This window comes from Electrophorus electricus, chromosome 3 (genome assembly GCF_013358815.1).
Source record: "Electrophorus electricus isolate fEleEle1 chromosome 3, fEleEle1.pri, whole genome shotgun sequence".
NCBI lineage: Eukaryota > Metazoa > Chordata > Actinopteri > Gymnotiformes > Gymnotidae > Electrophorus > Electrophorus electricus.
The window spans coordinates 10,455,613-10,479,732 of NC_049537.1; the positions used below are offsets into that span (position 1 = coordinate 10,455,613).

The 24,120-nt window shown below is 39.1% G+C and overlaps 1 protein-coding gene across 3 annotated transcripts in view; it reads right to left on the bottom strand.

Moving 5' to 3' along the window:
* Positions 1-2,405: 2,405 nt before the first annotated feature.
* The window catches only part of LOC113581555 (copine-9), an 89,327-nt gene continuing 67,612 nt past the window's right edge, over positions 2,406-24,120 (bottom strand). For all 3 annotated transcript variants that reach the window (XM_027016774.2, XM_027016772.2, XM_027016773.2), the window contains 13 exons: positions 20,936-21,039; positions 20,629-20,733; positions 19,479-19,520; positions 18,547-18,622; positions 18,339-18,392; positions 18,154-18,215; positions 14,307-14,353; positions 12,763-12,944; positions 8,132-8,259; positions 7,039-7,141; positions 6,546-6,603; positions 5,012-5,085; positions 2,406-4,834 (listed from right to left, as the gene is read on the bottom strand). In XM_027016774.2, the coding sequence (XP_026872575.1) occupies positions 4,643-4,834; positions 5,012-5,085; positions 6,546-6,603; positions 7,039-7,141; positions 8,132-8,259; positions 12,763-12,944; positions 14,307-14,353; positions 18,154-18,215; positions 18,339-18,392; positions 18,547-18,622; positions 19,479-19,520; positions 20,629-20,733; positions 20,936-21,039 (1,227 nt within the window). In that variant the 3' untranslated portion in view covers positions 2,406-4,642. The remainder of the gene's footprint in view (positions 4,835-5,011; positions 5,086-6,545; positions 6,604-7,038; positions 7,142-8,131; positions 8,260-12,762; positions 12,945-14,306; positions 14,354-18,153; positions 18,216-18,338; positions 18,393-18,546; positions 18,623-19,478; positions 19,521-20,628; positions 20,734-20,935; positions 21,040-24,120) is intronic.

Consider the following 24,120-nt stretch of genomic DNA (forward strand, 5'->3'; position numbering starts at 1 on the left):
TAATTTAAATTATTTAATTTAAATAATTAATAATTATAAATAATAATAATAATAATAATAATAATAATAACCTATAAATTAAGCATACAAATTAAAGATGTTTTCACATATAGTTATATTTAAATGAAAAGTAAATGAGAAAGGGAACCAGCTTGAATTAATTTAATTAAGTTTTTTTATGTTCACAGTGTGAAATGAACTTTAGAGAGGACTCAGAGGCAGGCTGGTGCCCCCTTTTCCCCAATGCACAAATGAAGTGGACCGTAATATGAAGCACAAATGAAGCATACTGAGGTGACCTAAATTTGGGGGAGGTGACCTAAATTTGATTTGTTTTGAGGTCCATTTGGAGGAGTGCGAGTTCATTTGACATTTGCACATAAACATATAAAGAAACCATGACTCAGTGGTCTGAAACCACTTGAAAGTGTGAAAATGCCCTAAGTCTGGGGTGAATTGGTCTGGTTTAATCTTGTTGAATACTAAATAGCTGAATAATGTTTCATATTTATTAGCTGTCAAAAGAGGCAGGTGAAGCTCATTACCCTAAAATGATGCTTTTTACACCATTAAAAAGACAAAAGCAGCATAAATTTGGAAAGGCAAGTGGCAAATTTTACACTAATATTAAGTGCTTGTAAAATGCAAACAATACAGCATTTTACTAGGTTTTCAGCATTTATTACTGCATACTCAATTACTAGGGAATACATTATGGAATAAAAGGTGTAATAGCAACTATTCTATGCTGAATTAGAAGTAAAATATATTTGATTGCTGTCATTTCTTTAACATTCCATATTTCTTTTGGCATTCCCTGTTTCTAAGTTAGGATCACTGGACATCGAGGACATTGAGTAAGCCCTAGTTCTCAGGGAGTTCTAAGTCAAAGCTACATAATTAAAGAAAGGGTGTGACCAGAGGGGCCCCATAGAGTGAAGCACAAGAAAGGTAGTGGAAATAAATATGTAGCACTTATAATCTGTATTTTAAGAAACCATCCAAAAACTAGTACATGCTTTAAAGCAAATAGCAACTTGACCTGTAATCGGAAGGTTGCTGGTTCAAGCCCCACCACTGTTGGGCCCCTGAGCAAGGCCCTTAACCCTCAGTTGCTCAAGTTGTATTCAGTCATAATTGTAAGTTGCTTTGGATAAAAGTGTCAGCTAAATGCCGTAAACGTACATTTGAACACCATTTTATGCAGCCCTTTAACCCAGTACCAGTCCCATCCATTGAATTGTTTTTAATCTACAGAAGAAAAACAGTACAATTGCAGCCAAATTATTTTGTGTACATGTATTTAGCAGAAGAAATAATAGATCTTTTATTCCCCAAAAGCAAACACTACACACAGCACAATTAGGCCTACACAGCAGAGTGAAAATACAGGGTTGTAGCTTTATCTTTGGTGGTGTTATTTAGGCTACATAGCCGAGACATAAATTGTAACAAAAATTTGGCACATAGAAAGAAGCCATTAGTATGATGTTGACTGTCACTGTAGTAGTTGAACAAAGTTTAATTTCTTAATTAAGACACATTATATTCATTATTATTAAGCAAACTGTATCAAACTGATAGCTAAAGTGCAAAAATGACAATATTGAACTTTAAACATTGAACTGTTTACGCTGTCTTATGCTGTTTATGCTGCCTTTATGATAACTGTGTTTCACTGTGACATGGTTGGAACACTGCAGAACAAAACATGTTCAGTAACAAAAGAAGATGATGTGGAAGCAAGAAAAAAATTAAAAAGCTGTTCCTATACAGCATCACATTTAGGAGTGCAGTGCTGTGCTTATTATATGTCCTGACAGGGTTCACAAGATGAGCAATAACTAGGCATACGGTGTCCCACATATTTGAACACACGTTTCGACAGCCATGCAAAATGTAAAAATATGTGGCATACAAGTGAAGATTTCTACTCTGCATTTGTCAGCAGCGTTCGCTATGCTGCATGCTAAAGCTATACTCTCACAAATGAAACACCAAACATTTCATTTGTGATCTAAAACACCCATAGAAATATGTCTATTTTTAGCAAGCTACATTGTATTTTCTGCCATATTCTCAAATATTCTGCAGTTTCACAGAATATACTGTACACAACAAAGATCATGGACTAAAATCTATTTGAACAATCTACTGTTCTAGAAAACAATAGTTTGCTAGTTATTGATATATAAACATTTGTGCCAGACTGAAATGATAACTATAACCAGCACTGAATGGTCTCCTGTTAATGTCATGCAATATTATAAATTGTAGCATGTAAAATAGAATAGCTACAAACTCAGTCTACGCTATTCAGACAGACAGACAGACAGACAGACAAACAGACAGACAGACACACACACACGCGCGCGCGCGCGCACACACACACACACACACACACACAACCTACTCATTGTTTATTCCAATGCAAATTCTTTGTTTACAAAAGCAAATTAATTGAGGTTTTGTAACAGAGGGGAATTAGCAAGTCAAGTTCAGTATTAATACAATTCTTCGAACAAATGTAGTTAATGAACCTTAGCCAACACTCAATAAGTTTTTCCAATTTTCTTGCATTTAATTAAATAGAGTTATAATAGAATTAGAGAGAGAAAGTGGAATTGAGGGAGGAAAGAGATCTTCTTTAAGATTTTTTAAGGAGAGCAAAGGCCCAAAAGGGATAACGGTCTTTATAATGTCATTTGTGGTCTTGCCCCAAGTGACTGTATACTTTCAATGCTAGAGGAAGAGAGGTGTTGGGAGACCTTGGCGGGAACACCCAGCATGAAGTTCAGCTCATGCTCAGGCACCCTGTAAATACAGTGAGCAACAAAGCACCCACCACAAGCCTAAGACAGAGCATGCTCCAGATTTAGGGCACGAGGTGTCAGATGCAACTAGAGCAGGAGTCAGGATGATATGGAGCTGAGGAAGGTACAGAATAACTTTGCATTCATTTGCAAAGGAAAAGAGGCACATTCCATGTCTCTCAAAACACCAGTAATGGCCCTATGCCACATTTCCAAGTGCCAATTGGGATAAATTCCTTTTAAGCAATGCATTTTAAGAAATAAATAAGTTAAAGTGTGAAGGTGCCCTTGCAGTCTTGGCTTGATGTATTGTGGATTTGGCACTTGTGTCTTCTTTTATCAAGCATGTTATTGTAGCTGCTCTTGACTGTAAACAGGCAGGACACAGACTGTAGGCTTGGTGAGCCAGTTGGGATCCTCCAGGGCTAGCACTGGAATACATTATTCATCTGGTAAAGCTTGTTAAAGCCTTCCAGGTTGTGGCTGAAAGGAAGAACAGAGCTGAAGAAGAATTCGTTCAGATAAGGCAAAACTGGAGGCTCTAAAATGTCACACAACAGCATCAGTTCATCAGAGGGCAACGAGAGGATCTGAGAATGAAGGGCATGAAAAGGGAGTTCTTGAACAGTGATGCAGTTTCAAGTCAGCCGGAGGAAACCACCCCCAAATGAATTGCAAAGGGTTTGGACATATATGAGCACCTGGAGGGTGCAGGGTAAGGGGTGTAATGGTAGAGAGAAATGTGTAAAGGATGCAATATGCAGTCAGGTTGAGTGTGGATGGACCGCTAGTGTATCACTGTAGAAAATGTGATGTGCTCTCTCTCTCACTCTCTCTCTCTCTCTCTCTCTCTCTCTCTCTCTCTCTCCTCTTCAACCTTACTTACAAATTTTTAAAACTGCCAGCGACAGCCAACAACCAATATGAAATGATCAAATACATCCAAGCAATTCAAAAATATACTGCCCAAAAATGACTTTGTCATTTGTTTTACTGTTACAGAGGCAGGAATGTCTTAGTATGTACAGTGCTCTTAATCAAGATGCAGAATTGCCATTTTGTAGAGAAAAATTTGATGGTTTCTTGACAGATTGTTGGCCTCAAATATACAGTGGATAGAGAATGTCCTTAGATAGACACTACAGACATATCAGATTTCTGTTTTTTCATCATTCATTCAACAAAGAGCACAAACAGCATGTTAGCTGCCAGGTCTATAGAAGTCGGTCTTTTTCTGGGTTCATAAAAAGTTTGCATTTCTTTCTGTTCGCATCATGCCTACAGTTGGCTGCAGTGGACACCCTTGCATTCCATGCCATTGGTGTCTAGAGGAGAAGATGAGCTCATCTGCCCTTTCACCTTATCTTGAAGCACTCGTTCTCTTTCTCTCACTCTCACACTCTCTCCTTTTTTATTCTCCTTTATGCTTTTCTTTCTTTCTGTCACAGTGACAGCCTGTCTCTGCGTGTCTGCGGAATCTGGTCGAATCAGACCAAGTATCTCCTTTCAGTTTTGATGGGTTCACAGCTTCTCCAGATGACGCAACCAACTTTTTTTTTTCAATTTTCAACTGTGACATTTATCAGTTCTAATATGTTGGGCAGAGCATCTGCTTAGTTTTCTGCTCTGTCGTGTTTTCTTGGATTCTTTCAAGAACAGAGCACACACAGTACAGATGGAATTTATTTTGAGGGAAATGATATATATGAACATATATAAAAGCTGGTAGCACTGGCAGTCAGGGGTGCCAACCTCCAGGGTGTTCCTATGCCTGTTACATGCCTCCAGGCCCCCAAATCTTCCTCTCACTCTTTGCCAGGGCGCGGCCTTCAGATGCGCATGCTGCCGGGGGGTTTGTTTGGCACGCAGGAGGCAGGGGGCGCGGGCCGCGGCTCGATTCCTTTGCTCTTCATGAAGGACAGCAGCTGCTCAGGGATCTCTGCCAGAACATCTTTAGCCAGCCGAGCCATGCTCAGAATCTGGTTCCCAGACCGGTCAATGTAGTCCCGGAACGGAACAAACTTGTGGTCAAGAGACAGGGACAGCGCCAAAAAAAAAAAAAAAGAGTGAGAGTCACAGACATACCGAGAATGAGACATTGCAGGTGAGGGATGAAACTGTGGACTATGTTACTGAAACTTAGAGCTGGAATGTTGATTGGCAGAATTGAAATGACAGAGAGGTAAGACTTCTTTTACCTGAACAATGTCTCTCTCCGCAAATCGTCCTCTAGAGGACACTCTGACCTCGTCACCATCTAACTCCTCCATGGCTGCAGAAGAGATGGAACACTGTGTGATCCTTACATTATGCAAACAATCTCCTTTTTCTCACGCACACCATACTGTCTTTAGATGGTTTGGATGTCTGTGCCGTTCACTGGACCTGGAAGACGTTTGTACTCAGTTGTTGCGGAAGGTTTTGTGCACGTGAGGGAGACAGACAGAGAGAAGGAGCATCTGTGTGTGTGCGCATATGCATGTGTGTAGGCTGGAGGCAGATGTCAGTGAGCTCAGCCTCGGCGGGAGGCCGAGCGTGAGCAGAGCTGCACCAGGGTGCAGAGCACGAGTGCGCTGTGCTCGGCGTGTGCGTGTTCATGCCTGAGAGAGCACAGGTATCGATCCCGGAGATCCCGGTGAGTATGTAAATGAGAGTGAGGGAGTGTGGCAGGGGGAGGCAGATGGCAGCTGAGGACAGCAGGATCAGAGCACAGGGCTCGAGATGAGGGGAGAGGGAAAGACAGGAAGGAGCAACGATGAAGGTGAAAAACCAAGGACAGTGAGATGATCAAAACTACTGTGAGCACCATGGATCCAGTGTTTGTATTCTAAACAGTTCTGATGGTTTCATATTAAAAATTGAAATGAAGCAACTGTTAAAGAAACTGCCTTTCTTCATGCTGTTAAAATGACCTTTCTTGAGGTTAAAAAAATCACATCATTTAATTTTACATGATAAACATGATTAAAAAATTCACTGTTAACCTGGTTAATGACTATCAATGTGTGCAAACCCAATTACACAAATTACTATTTTGAAAATGGTTCCTGATTGGAAAATTAAAGATATGCTTGTGTCTTTGTGTTATGAATCACCATTCCAACAGTCCTTTAATTCCTTAAACTGTCTCATACCTATTATGTGCACACTCATATCCATAGGCACCCAAGTTCCTTAGTGAAAAAATGCTCTTCATTAGGCAGAAATAGGCCTCTATTACAAATGAAGTCAGTTTTCAAACTACTGCTCACACAATGCTGTAGGGCAGCTGCGCATGCATAGAGGAGATCGGTGACTGTCCGAATCTATGTATATGAGCTGGCAGACAACCTTCATTCACATCAACAGAAAGTAGGAGCTGTCATTCCCACCAAGAAAGCAGTGCCAACTGCACTGACTGGGACTTGTACCACTGGGATTAATCCCAGCGGTAGGATGGATGCTCCCTTAGCCATTTGCATCACTCAAAAGCATGAGTTTATTATTCAGATCCAGAGGGTAGAGAGTGTACTGTGCTTTAGGCTGCGCTGCGTAACTTACCAATATTTACTCAGGAAGGAGAATTAACACAGGCTGTTACGATTTTCCTTGACACAGTGTGAGATTGTGTGCATTTGTGCATATATATGCAATTTAGTTTATTAAGCCTGTTATGACCTTAGGGCAAAACAGACACCCAGTGTTGCAAATCTCTCTCTCTCCCACATACACATAAGCACACAACACACTTACCATCAAACTCAGCAGGGCCCACACCCACAATGATGATAGACATGGGTAAAGAAGATGCCTATGGAAACATACACCCACGCACCCGCACACACACACACGCACGCACACACACACACACACACGCACACACACACACACAAACAGTTATGAGCCACGTTTCAGATGGATTTCAATCAATAGAAGTGTTCAGATATAGAGACTTCAAACACAACTGGTGAAAACTGGGGCATAGTCACATCAGATAATGGTGCCCCCCCCCACCCCCCCAAAAAGGGAAATTACACAGTATACACAGTAAATGAATCCATTCGAGCAGATATGTCACAGTGGTGCAGGAGCCATGCCTTTACCATAGTTTCTTTTGTAGCACCAATGTTTTTTTTTTTTTTAATGTATTGTACCACTTAATCATTGGTGACAGATTTATTTATACATTCAGGATTTATAATTGTATAGTTAGATATTTGAGTTCAAGAGGAAATTTTTTTCTCACGTTGACAACGGCCTCTTTGGTCTGCACCATGTCTGAGATCACCCCGTCTGTGATCATCAGCAGCACAAAATACTGGGAGCCATCAGTCACTTCCTGTGCTGAGCTGAGAGAAATGAGAAGAGAGATCAGTCACTTCCTGTGCTGTGTAATCTAGAGAACATACTATATCAGTTATTCTGAAATCATTTAGATGTTATCTAATGTTGTCTACTGAACTGTCAACTCCCAGAATATGTATGTGCTGAATAAAACAACTTTCCAATATATTTTTAGCCAACTATAATCACGAATAGGTATTGTCTTTTTACTATAGCAGGGTCTGGTAAACTTATGCTTGTGTGTATACATTTACTATAGCATGCACTGGTAAACTAATTGTATAAAGCATCCCACTCTCTCTGAATCTATTAGGCTCAGTATCACTGTGTTCCCACAGGCCAAACTCACCATCCAAATAAGGAGCATAAGTGTCCCCCTCTCTCTCTCTCTCTCTCTCTCTCTCTCTCTCTCTCTCTCTCTCTCTCTCACACACACACACACACACAAACACACAAGCAGCATCTTCAAAAGTATATATTTTGTGTGAATAAACTGTGCATTGGCCATGGAGGCCAACAGAGGATCTAATTATATAAACCCCCATGTCAGTCTAAAAGCCACCTGTCTCCTACTGTCACTTAACAACCACAGAGAGAGTGAGAGAGCGAGCGGGAGAGAGAAAATGCTGACGTGTCTGCCCTCTTTCTCATACCTGTGTGTGTGTGTGTGTGTGTGTGTGTGTGTGTGTGTGTGTGTGTGTGTGTGTGTGTGAGAGAGAGAGAGAGAGAGAGAGAGAGAGAGAGCGCACATGTGTTGTAAGCTCTTGAAGCTTTTAGCTCATCCATATCTGTGCCATTATGCAACAGCCATCTCCACTCAGCTAATATGATATCACTATGGCAATGAGCCAGCTATAAATAAATAATATGGAATGATCAGAAATGAACAAAGAGTCAGAGCACAAAGCACAGAATCTTCAAACAGAAAAATACACCCAAACTCAGAAAAGCTAGTCTTGTGTGTGTGTGTGTGTGTGTGAGAAAGTGAGACTTACCATGCTACCTGGTTAATGACCGGAGCAAAGTTGGTTGGGCCATAAAGCTGTACAGTTCTGAGACTCTGGAAGTAGGCCTCCAGCACCCCCTCTATTCCAACACAGTTTGGGTCTTCACTGTTGCCATTCTAAAGAAACCACACCCACAACACACACACACACACACACACACACACACACACACACACACACACACACACACACAGAAAGAGAGAGAGAGAGAGAGCACTAACTGCTAAGCTCCCACCTCTCCCAGGTATCCCAGCATAAACTGAGCTTTGAAATTAATGCCTTTCTTGATTAATGGAGATTTGAACTGAAAAATCTAATTTCTTAAATTGGCATTAGGGGTTATATAGGGCTAAGTGAAGATTAATTTGGAGGAAAAATGAAAAAGCTCTGCGTGAATTATAATATCAATAAATGTTTACTACAGCTCTAAAAAGCATACAGAAGAGTACTTAGAGCTTATATAGGTCACTGTAATAATTTCTGTGTGTGAAGTAAATATATCACTATATCAGTAGGACCTTCTATAAGTATTGGAGCCAAAAATGTGCACACACACAAATATGAGATAAGATGAAAAAAAAGATAATAAAGTGAAATGTGTAGGCTGTCTAATGCCTACTACCTCTTTTGTAAATACTGTCATGACAATGTAGATGGAAGCCTCTGGGACTTGGTTTCTCATCTGTATTACAGAAACATCTTGTCCCCCTATTCAAAGGACTCTCTCTAGACTCTGTGATTGATGCTTCACTGTGCAACAAGACAATAGCCTAAAACCAAAATTATTGAAATGGTGTATGGGGAAGCACCAAATTTAGTATTGCGCTTAATAATGTCTTAATTTTATTTTATAACACAAACACATTTATACAGACAGTAGGTTCATCGTGGGCAACCATCAAAAGCAGCACATTCTAATGATTTTCCTTCTTCTCCTTCTTCTTCTTCTCATTACTATTATTATTAGTAGTAGTACTACTACTACCTATACAGTGTAAGCAGCCAAGCCCAAGTCGGCCCACCAGCCTATTTACCTCGGTAAAATTCCCAATGGTTAGTATTACTGTTTCACATTTTAAATATTGTTAAAACCGTGGTTGACTACTATGGTTTGAAAAACTCACATTAAATACTGTCCAGCATCAAGCAAGGTTAGCAGCAGTCTCACAGACTCGCAGGTGCAGCATGCAACGTGGGTTTGCTTTGTGTCAGTGAAAACAGGGCTGAAGGCAATGACAGCACTCCGGAAATTTTTCAGCCCTCTTAAAGACCGTGAAGTGTGGTCGTGAGACTTCAGAATGGTGAAAAATGTCCTGGGTTGTCTGTCGAACTTACTAACAACTTGTCACTAATGTAAACTGAAGCTTTCAGGGTTACCTCCTCTTGAAAAAACATTACACGTTGTCAGTGTTGTAGTGGAGTCGGTGTTTTGGCCATTATGAATGAATTCCGTGTATGTTTTTGCATATTCTTGAAACAGAACACCTTTGAGCCTAATTTATTAGCTTTTCTTGTATGGATTTTCCAGCATAACTACAATGTGACAGCATTATTTGTATTTGTCTGAAGTTCAGTAAATTGCACTCTTACAAAGTCTTGAGGCAGACAGCCTCCTTTGCTATCAGGGGGAACTGAACATTGGAAAACACAGCTATTTAATTGGTTCTTTTCAGCATTAGCATTATATTCTGAAACGACCTCCAAATTAGCGTATTATACCCAAAACCTGCAGAAAATGTGCACAAGCAGACTCAACTGTTCCCTTTGGGCTTGATTCGTGATGAATAACGCATTCTTAGCATCCACATTTGGAAATTCACGTTTTCATTACAAGCTCATTTAAGCGACATGTGAATGTTGGACCAGTTAGCACAATGTTGGAACAGTTAGCACAAATTTTGCATTTAAAAACGTCATCTATATAAGACATAGTATACTATTGTATGCTAATTTAAGTCAAAGGTCAGGTATAAATGTAGGCTGCTGTATCGCACTCTTTTTATGTGGGTATTTAGCAGCAATAACAGTAATGGGTTAATATTAACATAATGGCTTTGACCCGCATCTTCTCCTACATTATCTTCTCCTCACCTATTGCATGGTTATGTAAACCAACTAATGTATTTTTGTTAATTTAAAATCCTATAGTAGTTGATTTGGTAGTAAAAGTGTTCCAAGAAGAGAAACATTATACGCTTTGTGTCAATTGTTGGGCTCCTTGCAAGGACTATCACTGTCTTCTTAAGACTCATTTGTATTTCTAAAATTTTGCACGGGGCCATATACAGTATGCTCACATGCAACACATATTAGGTTAATCAATAATAACATGATTATAAATTGATTTAATGAAACTAGGGTCTCAAGTTTAATATATGTCTTACACTCACAGCAGATGCACAGAGCATACATAACAAAAGCCAAATGAAGTTCTCTACTACTGGCTGGAACCAAATGGTGAGAACCTGTAGTACTTCATGGTTCCACGTATCAGCAGACATGGAGGCCATGATCAAGGCCATTCCCACAAACATGCTTCAGAAAGAAAGCACTGCAACCCACTTTGAATTGTCAGTTTCAGCCAGGCACTCCTGTAGAGGGCACTCCATTTATAGTCTCTGTATGATATCCTCACAAATCACTGACTACAAAGTTGTCTTCTAGGGTTCAATGAAATGCAAGTCTCATTTCTACCTAGTTAGATAGTCAAGGATAACTAATCACCCATCTCAGTGGAGACATGACCCATTCAACCAAAGTTTGACAGATCACTAATATATACTTTCATATTCTGTATTATTCTATATTGCATCTCTTTAGTGTGTGGGGGAGGTTTCAGGTTTCAGGTTCAAATGCATGTATTTTGCATTAGATTGTTATATCTACTAAAGTCGATTGGCGTGAGTGGCTCTCTGACCCTGACAGGTGGAGATCAGGAGCAAGGGAGGGAAATGGCATTGATTGTGAACACTTTTACAGGAGTGTGACCAGCCGTCCATTCTTCTCAGATTTCAGGATCTCTGTGCTGTACTGAAACATTGACCTTTTCTGAAACTGAATGACGTATTCTGGTTTCTTTGGTCAAATCAAATGTGCTTTTCAGTCAAAAGGAATTTTGTTCTAATGTCTTTTCAGAAGCAATTTCTGACTCATCCTGAGCTAAAATGAACTTAGCACACTGTCGCCTGTAGAGAAGGGCATAGTCACTTGAGCCTTGGTGAAAACAAGACACTGTGCAGTGAATCCTCAAGGTCATCGCATGGGTCAGCATCGTTTATCCAGTGTCTTAGTGCTGAGCTGATATGACATTAACCAAAAGAAGAGCAAGCAGAGTGAGGAGAGAGTGGGTAAGAGGAAGAGTGTGTAAAGAATTCAAACACAAGAACAAAGGCAGTGAGCCAGAGTTGGATCGTTAGGCAATATGTCACTGTTGTAATTGAAGTTGCTTTAGCATGACGCTGTTTAAGTTCTGTCACGCCAAGGTGAGTTCTAATTAAAGCAAGCCATTATAGCCATTGTTGTTTTCCAAAGAGGGGAAAAGTACAAATAGTTCTTGATGAGCTATATTTAATCATTTCCCTTAACTAGTCTGAGAAGTTTTAGTTTCGCTTTTAGTCTTTGGATATTGTGCATCGGAAAAATGAGTAACAATGAGGTGCATTTATCAGTTAGTAAAAGTTTGCCAGATTCTAGTTAGAGCTAAACATCCTGGAAAGCATAGTTGTCAAAGGTGAAGGACTTTCTGCCACATTCTACACTCACACACTAACACTGACATCCCTTGCTTTAGATGTGTCATTCAGTTTAAATTCCTATGTCAATATATCTCTTTCCGTCTTCTCGCTATTTTGCTTTTTGCTTTTTTTTTATCCTATGTACACCCATCTCTTCTTTTCTCTGTAATATCGTCTGTTTGTCATCTCATTCTCTCATGCCATTGCCATGGCTCACAAAAGAAACATCAAAAGAGCCTATGTTTATCAATTCCTCTTTTATTCCCACTCTTCATTAAAGAAGAAGCATGTTTGCAGCCTTGAGAGCAGGGCTGGCTCAATATGTTTCACTTGCATCCTGTCTAACCTACCTCTGCCTTTCTTTTCCACCTGCCTCTTCTCTCTCATGCACTTAGACTTGCCTCTCTGGCTTCTGGGCTTATGCAGACCCTTGAGGTACCATTGTGGGCTTCATATTTCATAAGAGGAGCTTATTCAGTTCTTTTTTTGTTTGTTTTTTCATAAGGCGCTTTCCACAGTCTCAGAGTGACAATGCTGGGATTGTGTGTTGCATTTTCATGGAGCTGATGCTGAACTCATGCCGAGGTCTAAGAAGCTGGTGTCAGTTGTTGACCAGACACACACTCAAAAACATACCTTCCCTTACATAGCCTATGTTTGGCTTTTAATCTCTGACAATTATTTTGTTCAGTCTAGCTTGTTCTGATATCCAAAATGTCAGCAAAAACTTCAGAAACATTTTCCACATACAACTTTAGGTAAAATATTATGTATTAGAGTTATTGTAACATCCATAAGAAATTTCCATAAAAAAGAAACAGAAATGAACTGTATCGCCACAGCTAGCAGTGCTCTATAACAGTAGCTTCATTATAATGATCTCACCAGGGGAAAGGCATGGGAGATTTTGCCATCTGGAGGCAGTTTGGCACCAAAACCATAGGCTGGGAAGAGTTTGTCACTGTCGTAGTCCTGGATGATCTCCCCCACTGCCTTCAGAGCCATGGCGTAGGTATTCATCTGATACGGGCTCATGTAGTGCAGTGAGGTTGGCTGGGCTGGGTTCCCTGCAATCACAGAGGGGTCAGGAACACACCTTATTCTAGTATGGTCTAATGAGATGCTTTGGGATTAGAGCTGGGTCTCAGGCCAAATATTTATTCGGTAGTTTGCACTGCAGTCACAGGTTATGAGCATACTGCAAACAGGTGTCACAGAAGGTCAACCTATAAATATCCCCTTCAGGAATCTATTTTGCACAATTTATGCTGTGCATATTAAAAGCTTTTAATTAAACGTTAGTCTTCTAAGTCATAATAATACATAATGACTCTTATTTAACTTACACATCATTTGTAAACCAACATTACATTTTATAGCTTTACTGACTATACCGGCAACAATTGATAGATCAATAGAAAATATGTGAACCAATATATTTAGTAACTAATGCTGCCTTGTTTTTTGGCAATAATTTCAACCACTGCTTTCTGTAACTACCAATCAATAGTAGGTAGAAAGTATATTCGTCTATATTTTCTTCAGTTTTTGTATAATGTTGAGACACATTGCTTGAACGGTCTACTTCAGATCATTCCACAACATTTCAATTGGATAATTACATTTCAAACCATTTTTAAGACTTTCCCTAAAGTGCTGATTTGAAACAGTCTAAGTTTGGCAAAATGTACCCACAGAGTCGGTCAGTGTGGGTCAGCATCCATTAATCCTTAGACCAAAAAAGGAAGGCCTCATGTAAGTTATGATCAATTTAAACCACTGAATAGAGGCTCGTCAGAGGTGGTGTGCACCACAGCATACTACTATGAGCTAATCAGCTGAAATCTTAGATCTGTGTGTCAAGTTGTATTTATGAACTCATTGGTAGCAGGAGGTTGAGAGCAGAAATGAGAGGGAGTTAGGTTAGTGAGAACACATAGATCTATTCAACAATTTTAAAGCTTAACTAATTAATCATCCTTTCACTAATTCATATCAAGTGGGTTCTTTTTAAGTGATACTGTATGTGTCTATCAGGGAGAGATTTTCAGCATGTCCATGGTTGTAAGTACTATATTATGCATGTAGATGAAATAGAATTACTTTGGCTCACTATCCAGCAATATAATGTATGTTTTGTTTTATATACATATAAATTAGCGTGATAGACATGATAAAAAATTAACACTGAATTTTATGAAAACCTATGTATATATTCCCAAAATAAGATAAATGTGAAGGAAAGATTTAATCAGTTTGAATAAGTGAATAGTAGTTGTTTTAAGCTATACTGCTAAATGTTTACTATTTACTGTTTACTGTATATCTGATATAACTGGCTAATTTTAGGATATCTTAACAATTGCTGTTTACAATAAATAATGTTAGCACACACTTACCTACAATGAATAATGTTAGCGCACACTTACCATTGGATGCAGTGAAATCAATGGCAACTGTGAAGTTGAGCTGTGTTCTGGTGGGAAAAAGACATCACATATCATTAAAACCTTTAAATTGTAGTGAAGATAGACTACAAATTATTCCCCTGTGAAACTTTGACCTGGTCAGGGCGGGCTTTCTCTCACCCCTGGGCCACAGACAGGACCCAGGACCCTGCTGGTGTCTTGATGTTGAGCGACAGAGATATAAATGGCCTAGCTATCAAGATGGCCTGGCCTTCTGACCCTTTCCCCCTTTACTTAGGTGTCATAAAACCCACAGATTGGAAGGAGAGCAGCTCTAACCAGCCTGGTCATACTCCAAGGAACTGTGACCATAAAATCCATCAGACTCCAACCCATACCAGGACAACCATCTTTTCTCATCCCACAGATATATATGTTTCTCTTACGTTTTTCTCTTATGTTTCTCTTTCCCACAGATTCACCAAGTAACAACTTGCCATTTAACCTACTATGTTGTCAAATGATAATCAGCCAGTAATGTGTGGTTATTTTAATATAATCTCCAAACTGTGATGTTTGCTCCTATTATTTGCAAAGTGTCTACTGTTTCATTATTCGATTCCTTACCTGTTCTTAATTAATTTGCATTATGCCCCCAGATCACTTCACTGGTATGTTGCTTACCTCATGCCTTTTGTAAACTAACTGTTAATCAGTCCTAACTGTATTTACTAGAAATTCTGTATGAACCAATTACACAATAAAGTTCCACAACACGTCTGTGAGGTGAGACAAAAACTCCAACAAATTCTATTTCATTAACTAAGTGAATCACCTCTTGCTAAGCGGCTAGAAAGACTCGAATCTCAGGCTGTCTTAGTTTATTTTAACGTATTTAAATTTTTAATGTTTTTTTCCTTGTTTATTAGTTTTCTAGTTTCTTATCTTGTGTATTCATTGGAATTTGGTCATCATGGCTTATATCAAGCAAACTCGTCTGGATGGGTTGATTAAGACAGGAGTCCCATTTTCCTGCTGGTAACAAATCCAAACTCCTTCTTCAGAAAGACCTGCCTGCGATGGCCTATGGCTCTCTGTCTGAGCCAGCTCCGAAGGTCTAATTCCTCGGTTCAAGAATCCTAGTCTTCTCACCATCATCAGCCTTCATCGCTCATGCACTGCTATCCAGAACAGTATCAAGAAAAAGCAGCCTTTCTCACTCTGAACCATCAGAAGATTTCAAGGAAAGGATGCTCTTTTTAGGTGCCATTCCTGTGGTTGGATGAAAGAATGACCCTCTCTCCGAGTATGACAACCAACAGCCCAAAGATAGATGGATGCGTTCTCTTTTTCTCAGCACCATGCGGACAACCCCAGTGGAACACACTCTTCTCTTCCCCTGTGCCCCTCCCAGACGGTTCTACAGGGTTGAGCGCCAGTGATTTGTAAGGACCCTTTTTACATTACCAATTCGTATTAATAGTAACTTATTGTTTCTACATCAAAATAGATCAGTTAACGCTTTACTCTCATCTGTGCTACAGCCTCCTCAGTTTTATAAATAGTTCTCCCTTCAACTGATTCACAACAGCTTTATCTTGTTCTCCTGACTCTCGTCTTATACTTCAGTTATGCTTGCATCACGAATTTTGATTAATTCATACGTTTCCTATTGGTCTTGTTGGTTGATAAGTAGATTACATGGTTGGTCATCCCTGTGGACTGTAAAACAGTTTCTTTTCCCTTTTTGTTTCTTCTCTCTTTCATTTTTTAGTCTAGTTAGATATCTTTATCCACCACAAATTACTTGTGTTACATTTTGCTTGGTTGCATTGTTAGGATTGTTGTTCTAGTGAACTCGATCTCCTAGTCATTGGTAGAATTTTAGTTAAGGATTGTTGTGCATGTTTTTCCTATCTCTGCTAATTCAATAAACATACCTTGGTTATTACAACCTGTGAGTCGAGAGGGCTATTCTAATGTTTGGTAGACAAGAAGTAATCACGTATCAAATTGGTGACTTTCATGAATTGAGATTGAATTATTAATCATTTATAAATTCATTAAAATGAATAAATGTTTCCCTTTTAATCAGGGTGGTGCCCCAATTAATTTTATCAACTGTAATTGACAATTTATTAAAGGTGTTAAAACCACTACAAAATGCACCATAGCTTTAAGAACATAAACAAGGCCATGTTGAGGAATCTGCAGCTCTCTCTTCCTAAAATATATTAATCAAAACTGATTATTTTAAATACCGCTCATGCTTTAATGTTACAGGTAGTAAAGGTGTGTTAGTGGTGCTAGTTTTTTTCTTATGATTATGATCTAAACTAATCCTTAGTACTAAGATCACCGCTGACAAAGCTGCACACAGCAGCATGAAACAGGAGATCATAGTCACACTGTAGCTGGAAAGCCCACTACAGGAGTTCACAGTCATGCTTGGCTGGAATGCCCATTACTGGAAACCACAGTCACACTGTGGCTGGAAAGCCCACTACAGGATACCACAGTTGCACTGTGGCTGGAAAGCCCATTACTGGAAACCACAGTCACAATGTGGTTGGAAAGCCCATAGGGTCATCACTACAGCATGACTCTGAGATGCTGCTTAATCTGCACCTGACACAAAGCACAAGGCATTCTAACTCAATTAAAAGCTGAAGAATGTGTTGCTTCAAAAAACAGGAAGCCATGTGCCTAGCAGATCTTGGAAATTGAAAGGGCTGAAGGGATGCTTCCTTCTGTGCATTTGTCCCAATCCACACTCCACAGCAAAGCAAGGCAGTTTTTCAAAATGTAGGCCCGAATTCCATGCATACCAATAAGACCATATACTTGCATATTCTCATGAACCTCTGGACAAATACACTATTATTATTATTATTATTATTAGGAAAATAATACTTGGGAACAGATGACATATTGACCATTAAGTATGTTTTCTTGTTAGAATATGTGCAGAATGCTTTACATGCATCAGGAACTGAGTGAGCGTTATCCTTATGCTTGGTAAGAGTCCCTAGGATTAAAAGAGCAATTACTTAATTTACTTGTTAACTTAATAGAAAGATTTCTAATAATTCACTTATTGATGCAAATGCTGTATATAAAAAAGTTTGATATTGCTTTACCTGAAAATATCTATTTTTTTTAATATCAATATTGATATGTGTATATTTATTTACAGTTGCCTTCAATACTTGAGTGAATACCATTGATCTTATCTATATTATTTATGCTAAAAAAGTAGCGGGTAGACTTGAAAAATGTTCAGTGAATATTTATGGCAGCTTTGTATTTAATGAAAGGGATCATATTGTTTATATTGGAGCCTTTAACACAGACACATTAATCTAAATTAAACAGACACATTAATCTAAATTAAACAGTACTGATCTAACATAAGAGTCCTGATGACAATGGAAACCCTGGGAGCTATGGCTGTTTCCAACATCCCAGCCGGCTGTTTATCATCTAATATGCTAGTTTACATTAAAGAGCTCAGTTAACTAGAGTGGGGAAAAATACTTTTTTTACACTTCATTATGTAATTTGCTAAAGCTGATGTTAAAATGGTTATGGGAGTTCTGCCATATATGAGAGACTACTAATTTAGAAAACATAGGCCTATTCATATATGAGATTACAAGAAACATGTTTGGCAGTTTAAATTTAACTTTTTCCACTAGTTTCCACTGATCCGACTCTATCTTGGCACTGCTTTGATAACACAGCATATTTAGGTGCAATGCAGTTGAAATAAAAGTTAATAAATCGTCAGCTAACAGATAATGAAGTGTAGATATGTGCAATCCCACCCAAGGGCATTTCAATCAGAAAGCATGATTCTTGTACTTACCCTCCTCTGATGAAGTCTACAAATGTGTATTCAGATTCAACCTTAAACGACAGAAGCGTCACCTTCAGAGAAAGAAAGGTAGCACTCTTAATGAAGCACAGACATGCATACGTAAAAACACTTTTCTACACACACACACACACACACACAGAAATAAAATGTGTTGCAACAGACCAGACACTTACTGTGCCAGAATTCACATATTTCTTTTTCTTTCCTTTCTTTTTGGGATTCAAAACCTGAAGAAGGGAAGATGCGTATATGGCGGTACATATTAAATACCAGATACCACACATTAAATCAGTGAATCAAACAGTTCGTGGTATTGAATTCTAAGTATGACTGGGATGTTATCATCACACACAGCTTGTAGCCAGCGTTACCCACCCTTACCTCATACACATTAAACTGGCTCTGACCTCTGGAGAGCTCTCTATAACTTGTAGTGAACTCTCCAATAAAGTCATGACTACAGGAGAAAAAGTCAAAGGCAAAGTCAATCTTTTTGTATTTCATATGCACAGCATGTCAGAGACATCATACACTGAAATGCTTCTAGTGAGACTCAGGCTACATGTATGGCAGAACAGGAAAATGTAAAAGAAGTATGTGTGGTATATAGTATTGCAGTTCATAGTGCAGAATGCATGTATAATGTACAAAAATGTAAAATGTACTGATGTGCATTATGTGTATTTACAGAAAGGGTTTTTATGGCAAAAGTTCAAATATTTCAAATGCAGTTTGAAAGAGAGAGAAAGAGAAGGGAGGGAGATATTTTCTACTCGGTTACGAGTAGATCTCAATCTATATCCTCTCAACCTTTTATTATTTGAGTAACATTTTTCCAGAGTCATAAAAAGAACATTCCTTCCCATTCACTGTAATAGCATAGTAATGCAGTTAATGAAAAAAAGCCCCCTCCCCTAACCTTTTGATATTTGCGGGGGGTGCCATATGAGATGAAGGTTGCACACAAGTGTGTGTGTGTGTGTGTCTGTGTGATCACCGAATGAGTGAATAAGGTCAAGGTTTTGGAGGAAAAAACCCTGTTTCATTTCACATGCAATGACCCATCTTTCATATCCCACACAATCTGCTTTGGACTCCACTGGCCCTGATCTTTATGGCCTCCTCCTCCGTCCCTACTCTTCCTAGTTCTGAAAGTCATGTAAAATGAGGAGCCTATCCATCACACGCTGGTCCATTCACTTTGATTTTCCGACTTTCCAACTTTCAGATAGCCTTGGCTAGTGGGGGAAAAGCTAGAGGAGATGATATCTAGTAAAAAAAAACCAATAAAAAATACAAGAAATGAGACCTACCTTCCATCTCTATCCCAGTCATACACATCCACCTTAACAGTCCTGTGGGAAGTTCAGAGATGAAAAGAAAGTGAAAGAGATGCATAGCGACAAGAGAAAGAATCCAAAAGAGGGTGTGATAGATGGTAACCACCTGTTACACAACCAGAGTGAAAAATACAACACATATATTTTCAATATCTTAAAAGCTCAGTGAACAAAACCAGACAAATATAGGTATATCTTGGGGACATTATGCTTGCTGATCAGATTCAGTACAGTCTGTTATGGGCAAAGCAGATATTTACAAACAATAGTAGGGAAATCACCTACAGCCTAATCACACACACATACAAAGAACTCCCACTCTGTCCCCCCTCCCCAATCTTCAACAGCAAAAGCCCATGCCAGCAGAGTGATTTTCAACGTTATCCTGGCGAAAGTAGGTGCAATTTTGCTTTGCATCTGAAAAGGGACAAACGCTCAAACTCATGAACATTTTTATGAGCTTGGTTGGTTGCACGTTTTCTGACTATTTCATAGGAATGACATTTGAAGTTTTGTGTGCCTATGCAATATTTTTGTATTTATGTTTTTATGTGTTTGAAGATGCTGTGTGTGTGTGCATGTGTGTGTGCGCACATGCGTGTGTGTGTGTGTGAGGGTGTGTGTGTGCATGTGTGTGTGTGTGTGTGTGTGTGTGTGTGTGTGTGTATGCTCATGGGTGCATGTGCGTGTGCGTGCATGCATGCATGTGTGTGTGTGTCTGAGTGTGTGTTTATTAGAAATCTCAGTGTTGAGTGCAATAATACCAGTGCTGGCCTAATGAAATAATCGGCCGACTGCTGGCATTATTCTACCCACCACTGAGAACACAACAAATCCCACAATCCTCTTCTCTGGGGCTGAAGGAGATCCAGTCATACACAAGGTCAGATAGAAATATGGATAATTCCCCAGGCTAGACTGCTCCTGGGTTCAGACTAGGCTGAGCATAGCCTGTAATGGTTTAAGAATGGTCAGAATATTTTCTGAAGTTTAATAACCATATTATAAGCTCTACATTAGTTCAAAATGGAAAAGAAGATTAACATGCTTGTAAAACTCAAAATCGCATCGATGAGCAGACTTACTATGAACAGGTTCACCATAGAGATCTAGATCAGCTCACCTGTCGTAGTCACCATTACACAGTGCACGCACAGGGATGGTGAAGGGTTGCCATACAGGGTTGAGGTTGTTTTTGACCACCTCTGTCTTATGGCAGATAGTGAACCTACCACATACAAGATGTTCCTCATAAAATGAATTGTAATATACATGCCAAGATAGATAGTATCTGTTTATACTTTTTTTCCAGATTGTTAAAGCGCCAATAAATTGTTTGGTTGCAGTATGCAGAATGAGAGATACATGTGTAAATTGAATAAATGGGGAAGAGATATAAAGAAATCTCCCTGATTTGCATTTTCACTCACGTTCCATCCTCATTGCTGCGGTAGAACACCAGAAAGGGATCAGACTTGCCAAAAAAGTCCTTCTTGTCCAGTTTATTGGCACACAGCTGCATAGTTGCAATATCCTGCAGGGATAAAGAAATAGAAAGAGGTGCTGATTGGAAAAGCAAATGGAAAAATGCTCATGCAAATTTGCATTGCAGGAAGCTGAAGAATTTCCTCTTCTTCTTCTGAAATATTTCCCCACACATTACACAAACAAGACAGAAGACTGAGCCAACATAAAAGGTGAAGTTACTCTTCAAGGACAGATTAACACAGGCCTCAAAACCCTAAAGGAAATCATATTTTACATAATTCCTGCTCTACAAAATAAATTATCACACACACACACACACACACACTCTCTCTCTCTCTCTCTCTCTCTCTCTCTCTCTCTCTCTCTCTCTCTCTCACTCTCTTTCTCTCCTAAAATGTGTAAAATAAAACATCTCATATGCCTTGTGTAAATATGCTGTAATGAGGGTTTGATCCTGTTGGAATCGCAGGCAGCAAAGCACTGATAAAAACAAATACACCCTGTCATTTTTCCATATTTCTCTCTATTTACCATATTAATGTGAACTGCATATTTTTCATATCCATCATCCATAATCTCATCTGCATTAGCCTTCCACTTATGAAGGGTTTTAAGCTTTTTCAAGTTATTAAAAATGAGGATATATATATATATATCTGGCATGAAGTGTTGCACTGAAATTCCGCACGAAAATATTGCATATAGGAGCAGATACGGATAAAAAAAACATGCTAAAGTTTGTGCAATTACTGCAATATAGTTGTGTGGGTAACTGTCTTGTATAATCATTCTTTATAACCATAATACTGTGAACAAAGTATTTTTTCCAAGACAGTAAGCAGCAGTGAGGAGGCAGTGCTTCTGATAGCAAACAGCACTGTAAAGTAATATTGATAATGTTATATAGCATCGGTGGCTGTTTACTCAAAGCAACTAAAAAGAAGCTTGAAGCCTGCAGCTGAGTTTTGTCAAAAGCTTATAAAATAAATGCTTGAAGCATTTGTTTATTTTATTGGCATAAGACGGGTGTTGGGTGTTTGAAAGCCCAAAGGAATGTGTTGTAACTGCCCAGACAAGCAGACTGTTAGCAATATGCCACAGTAATGTGACTCATCTAATTTATTCATTGATATTTCACACTGCAGTCCTGTTGGCCTCTAAGCAAAAATCGTGATGGATTGGGAGGGTAAGACCTAGAACACATGCACTTCCATCTCTTTAAAATCCAGAGCACGCAGTATTACTGAGCTCTATGCACTGGAGGCTGCCAAACTTGACTGGCTAGTGAGTCATATAGTGATATGTTGTAAGGAACTTGCTGTCCTTCGCTCTCACTGAAAATGAAGCCAGTTCTGTTCTCGGGGAAACCCAGTGACAGATGGCACATGGCACCAACTGGAGTTTGAATCTGACTTTCAGCAGCAGAGCACTCTGCTATCTTTCTATCAGTGTTTTACCCAAAGCACTCTTGACAACAGCTCTCACACCATTTTTGACCTCATACTGACAAATGCTTGATGCTGTCCAACCTGTCATTTAATTCCACAGTGAAGGGAAGTTTATCAGAGAATATACAGTGATTAGCAGAATTTGAAATATCACTTTAACAATAGTTTAAAAAAAAACCCCACTATGCCTCACTATTTAATTTTAATTTAATTACTTTAATTGTTTCATCTTTAAGGAAAAAAAAAATCTTTTTCTCAGACTTTCCTTCATATTTCATATTTTTAAAATGCCTTCATCTAAAGGAACATATGATTACTTCCATAAGTGGTTAAAGAGACAGTAAAATATAATTTGGAAACTGTAATGCATTGATTAAATGTTCTACTAATATGCTGTTACCTGGTACAATTTTACAGCTCTGTGTTCATTTGTATGTTGTCAGTAGCAGCGGTGTAGCCAGGAATTAATTTCAGGTGAAATGAGGAAAAATACAAATTCAAATTAACATGTAAAATAAAAGTTAAATGCAGTACAATATAGTACTAGATGCAGATCAGTAGTGTTCAGAATTTGTCAATTAATTATTTAAAGCATGACCAAGCATTAAAATGAATAGGTGTAAAAAATAAAATACTTTTGTGGCAGTTCCATTGTTTTTGACTCCCTAAATTGTAGGTAGTAATGTGTCATCAACCCAGCCATGTGGCTGGCAACAACTACATGCCGGTCCCAAGCCCGGATAAATGGGGAGGGGTGGAGAAAGCAATGGCAAACTACTCCACTATTATTGCCAAAATACTTTATGGAACAAAACCAAAGAGACTCAGATATGGTGCCGGAAGGTGGGCCCCCTGGGCCGGAAAGCACCCAACAATCGACCAGGGAAGCACAAGAACAAGGATGAATTTCAAGTAGTTTGGGATCTAATGATGTGAGCTGGACAAAGCCTTGTGGACTCCAGTCTGCTGATGCTACCCCAGGTGAAAGAAATTGCCTGCATTTAACGAAGATTCACAACTTTTGAACGTCCATGGCCTGAATACAGGCAAACTGGACATAGTCAAAGCTGAAATGGAACAACTCAGCATTGACATTCTTGGTATTAGCCTTTCTCTGGAAAGGCAGTGGCTATCTCAACAGCAATAATTACACAGTTTACTACTCTGGAAATGATAACATCAAACGCAATGGAGTAGCCCATATAGCAAATAGGAAAATTGCTAAGGCCGTCCAATGTTGTAACGCCATCAGCGACAGAGTCATTTCTGTTCACTTCAATGCAAAGCCTCGCTCACTTACGATCCTGCAGGTTTATGCACCCACCACAGACGCAGAGGAAGAAGATGTAGAAAAATTCTATGGGGATCTCCAGCAAGCAATTAACCAAGTCCCCGCCAAGGATACCATCTTCATTGCCAGGGATTTCAATGCAAAAGTAGGTGCGGGAGAGGAAAAACCTGTTGTAGGAAAATTCGGACTAGGAGAACGGAATGAGGCTGGTGACCGTCAAGCAGTCAAAACGCTCCCTGGTGTGGATTGTGGTTCTGACCATCAGCTGCTTGTTGCACGAATCAAACTATGATTTAACACCCTCAAAAGGTCTCGATGTTTTGTGATGTTTGACACAAATAACATTCCAGTTCAATATGCAGTTAAAATAAAAAATTGATTTCAGATA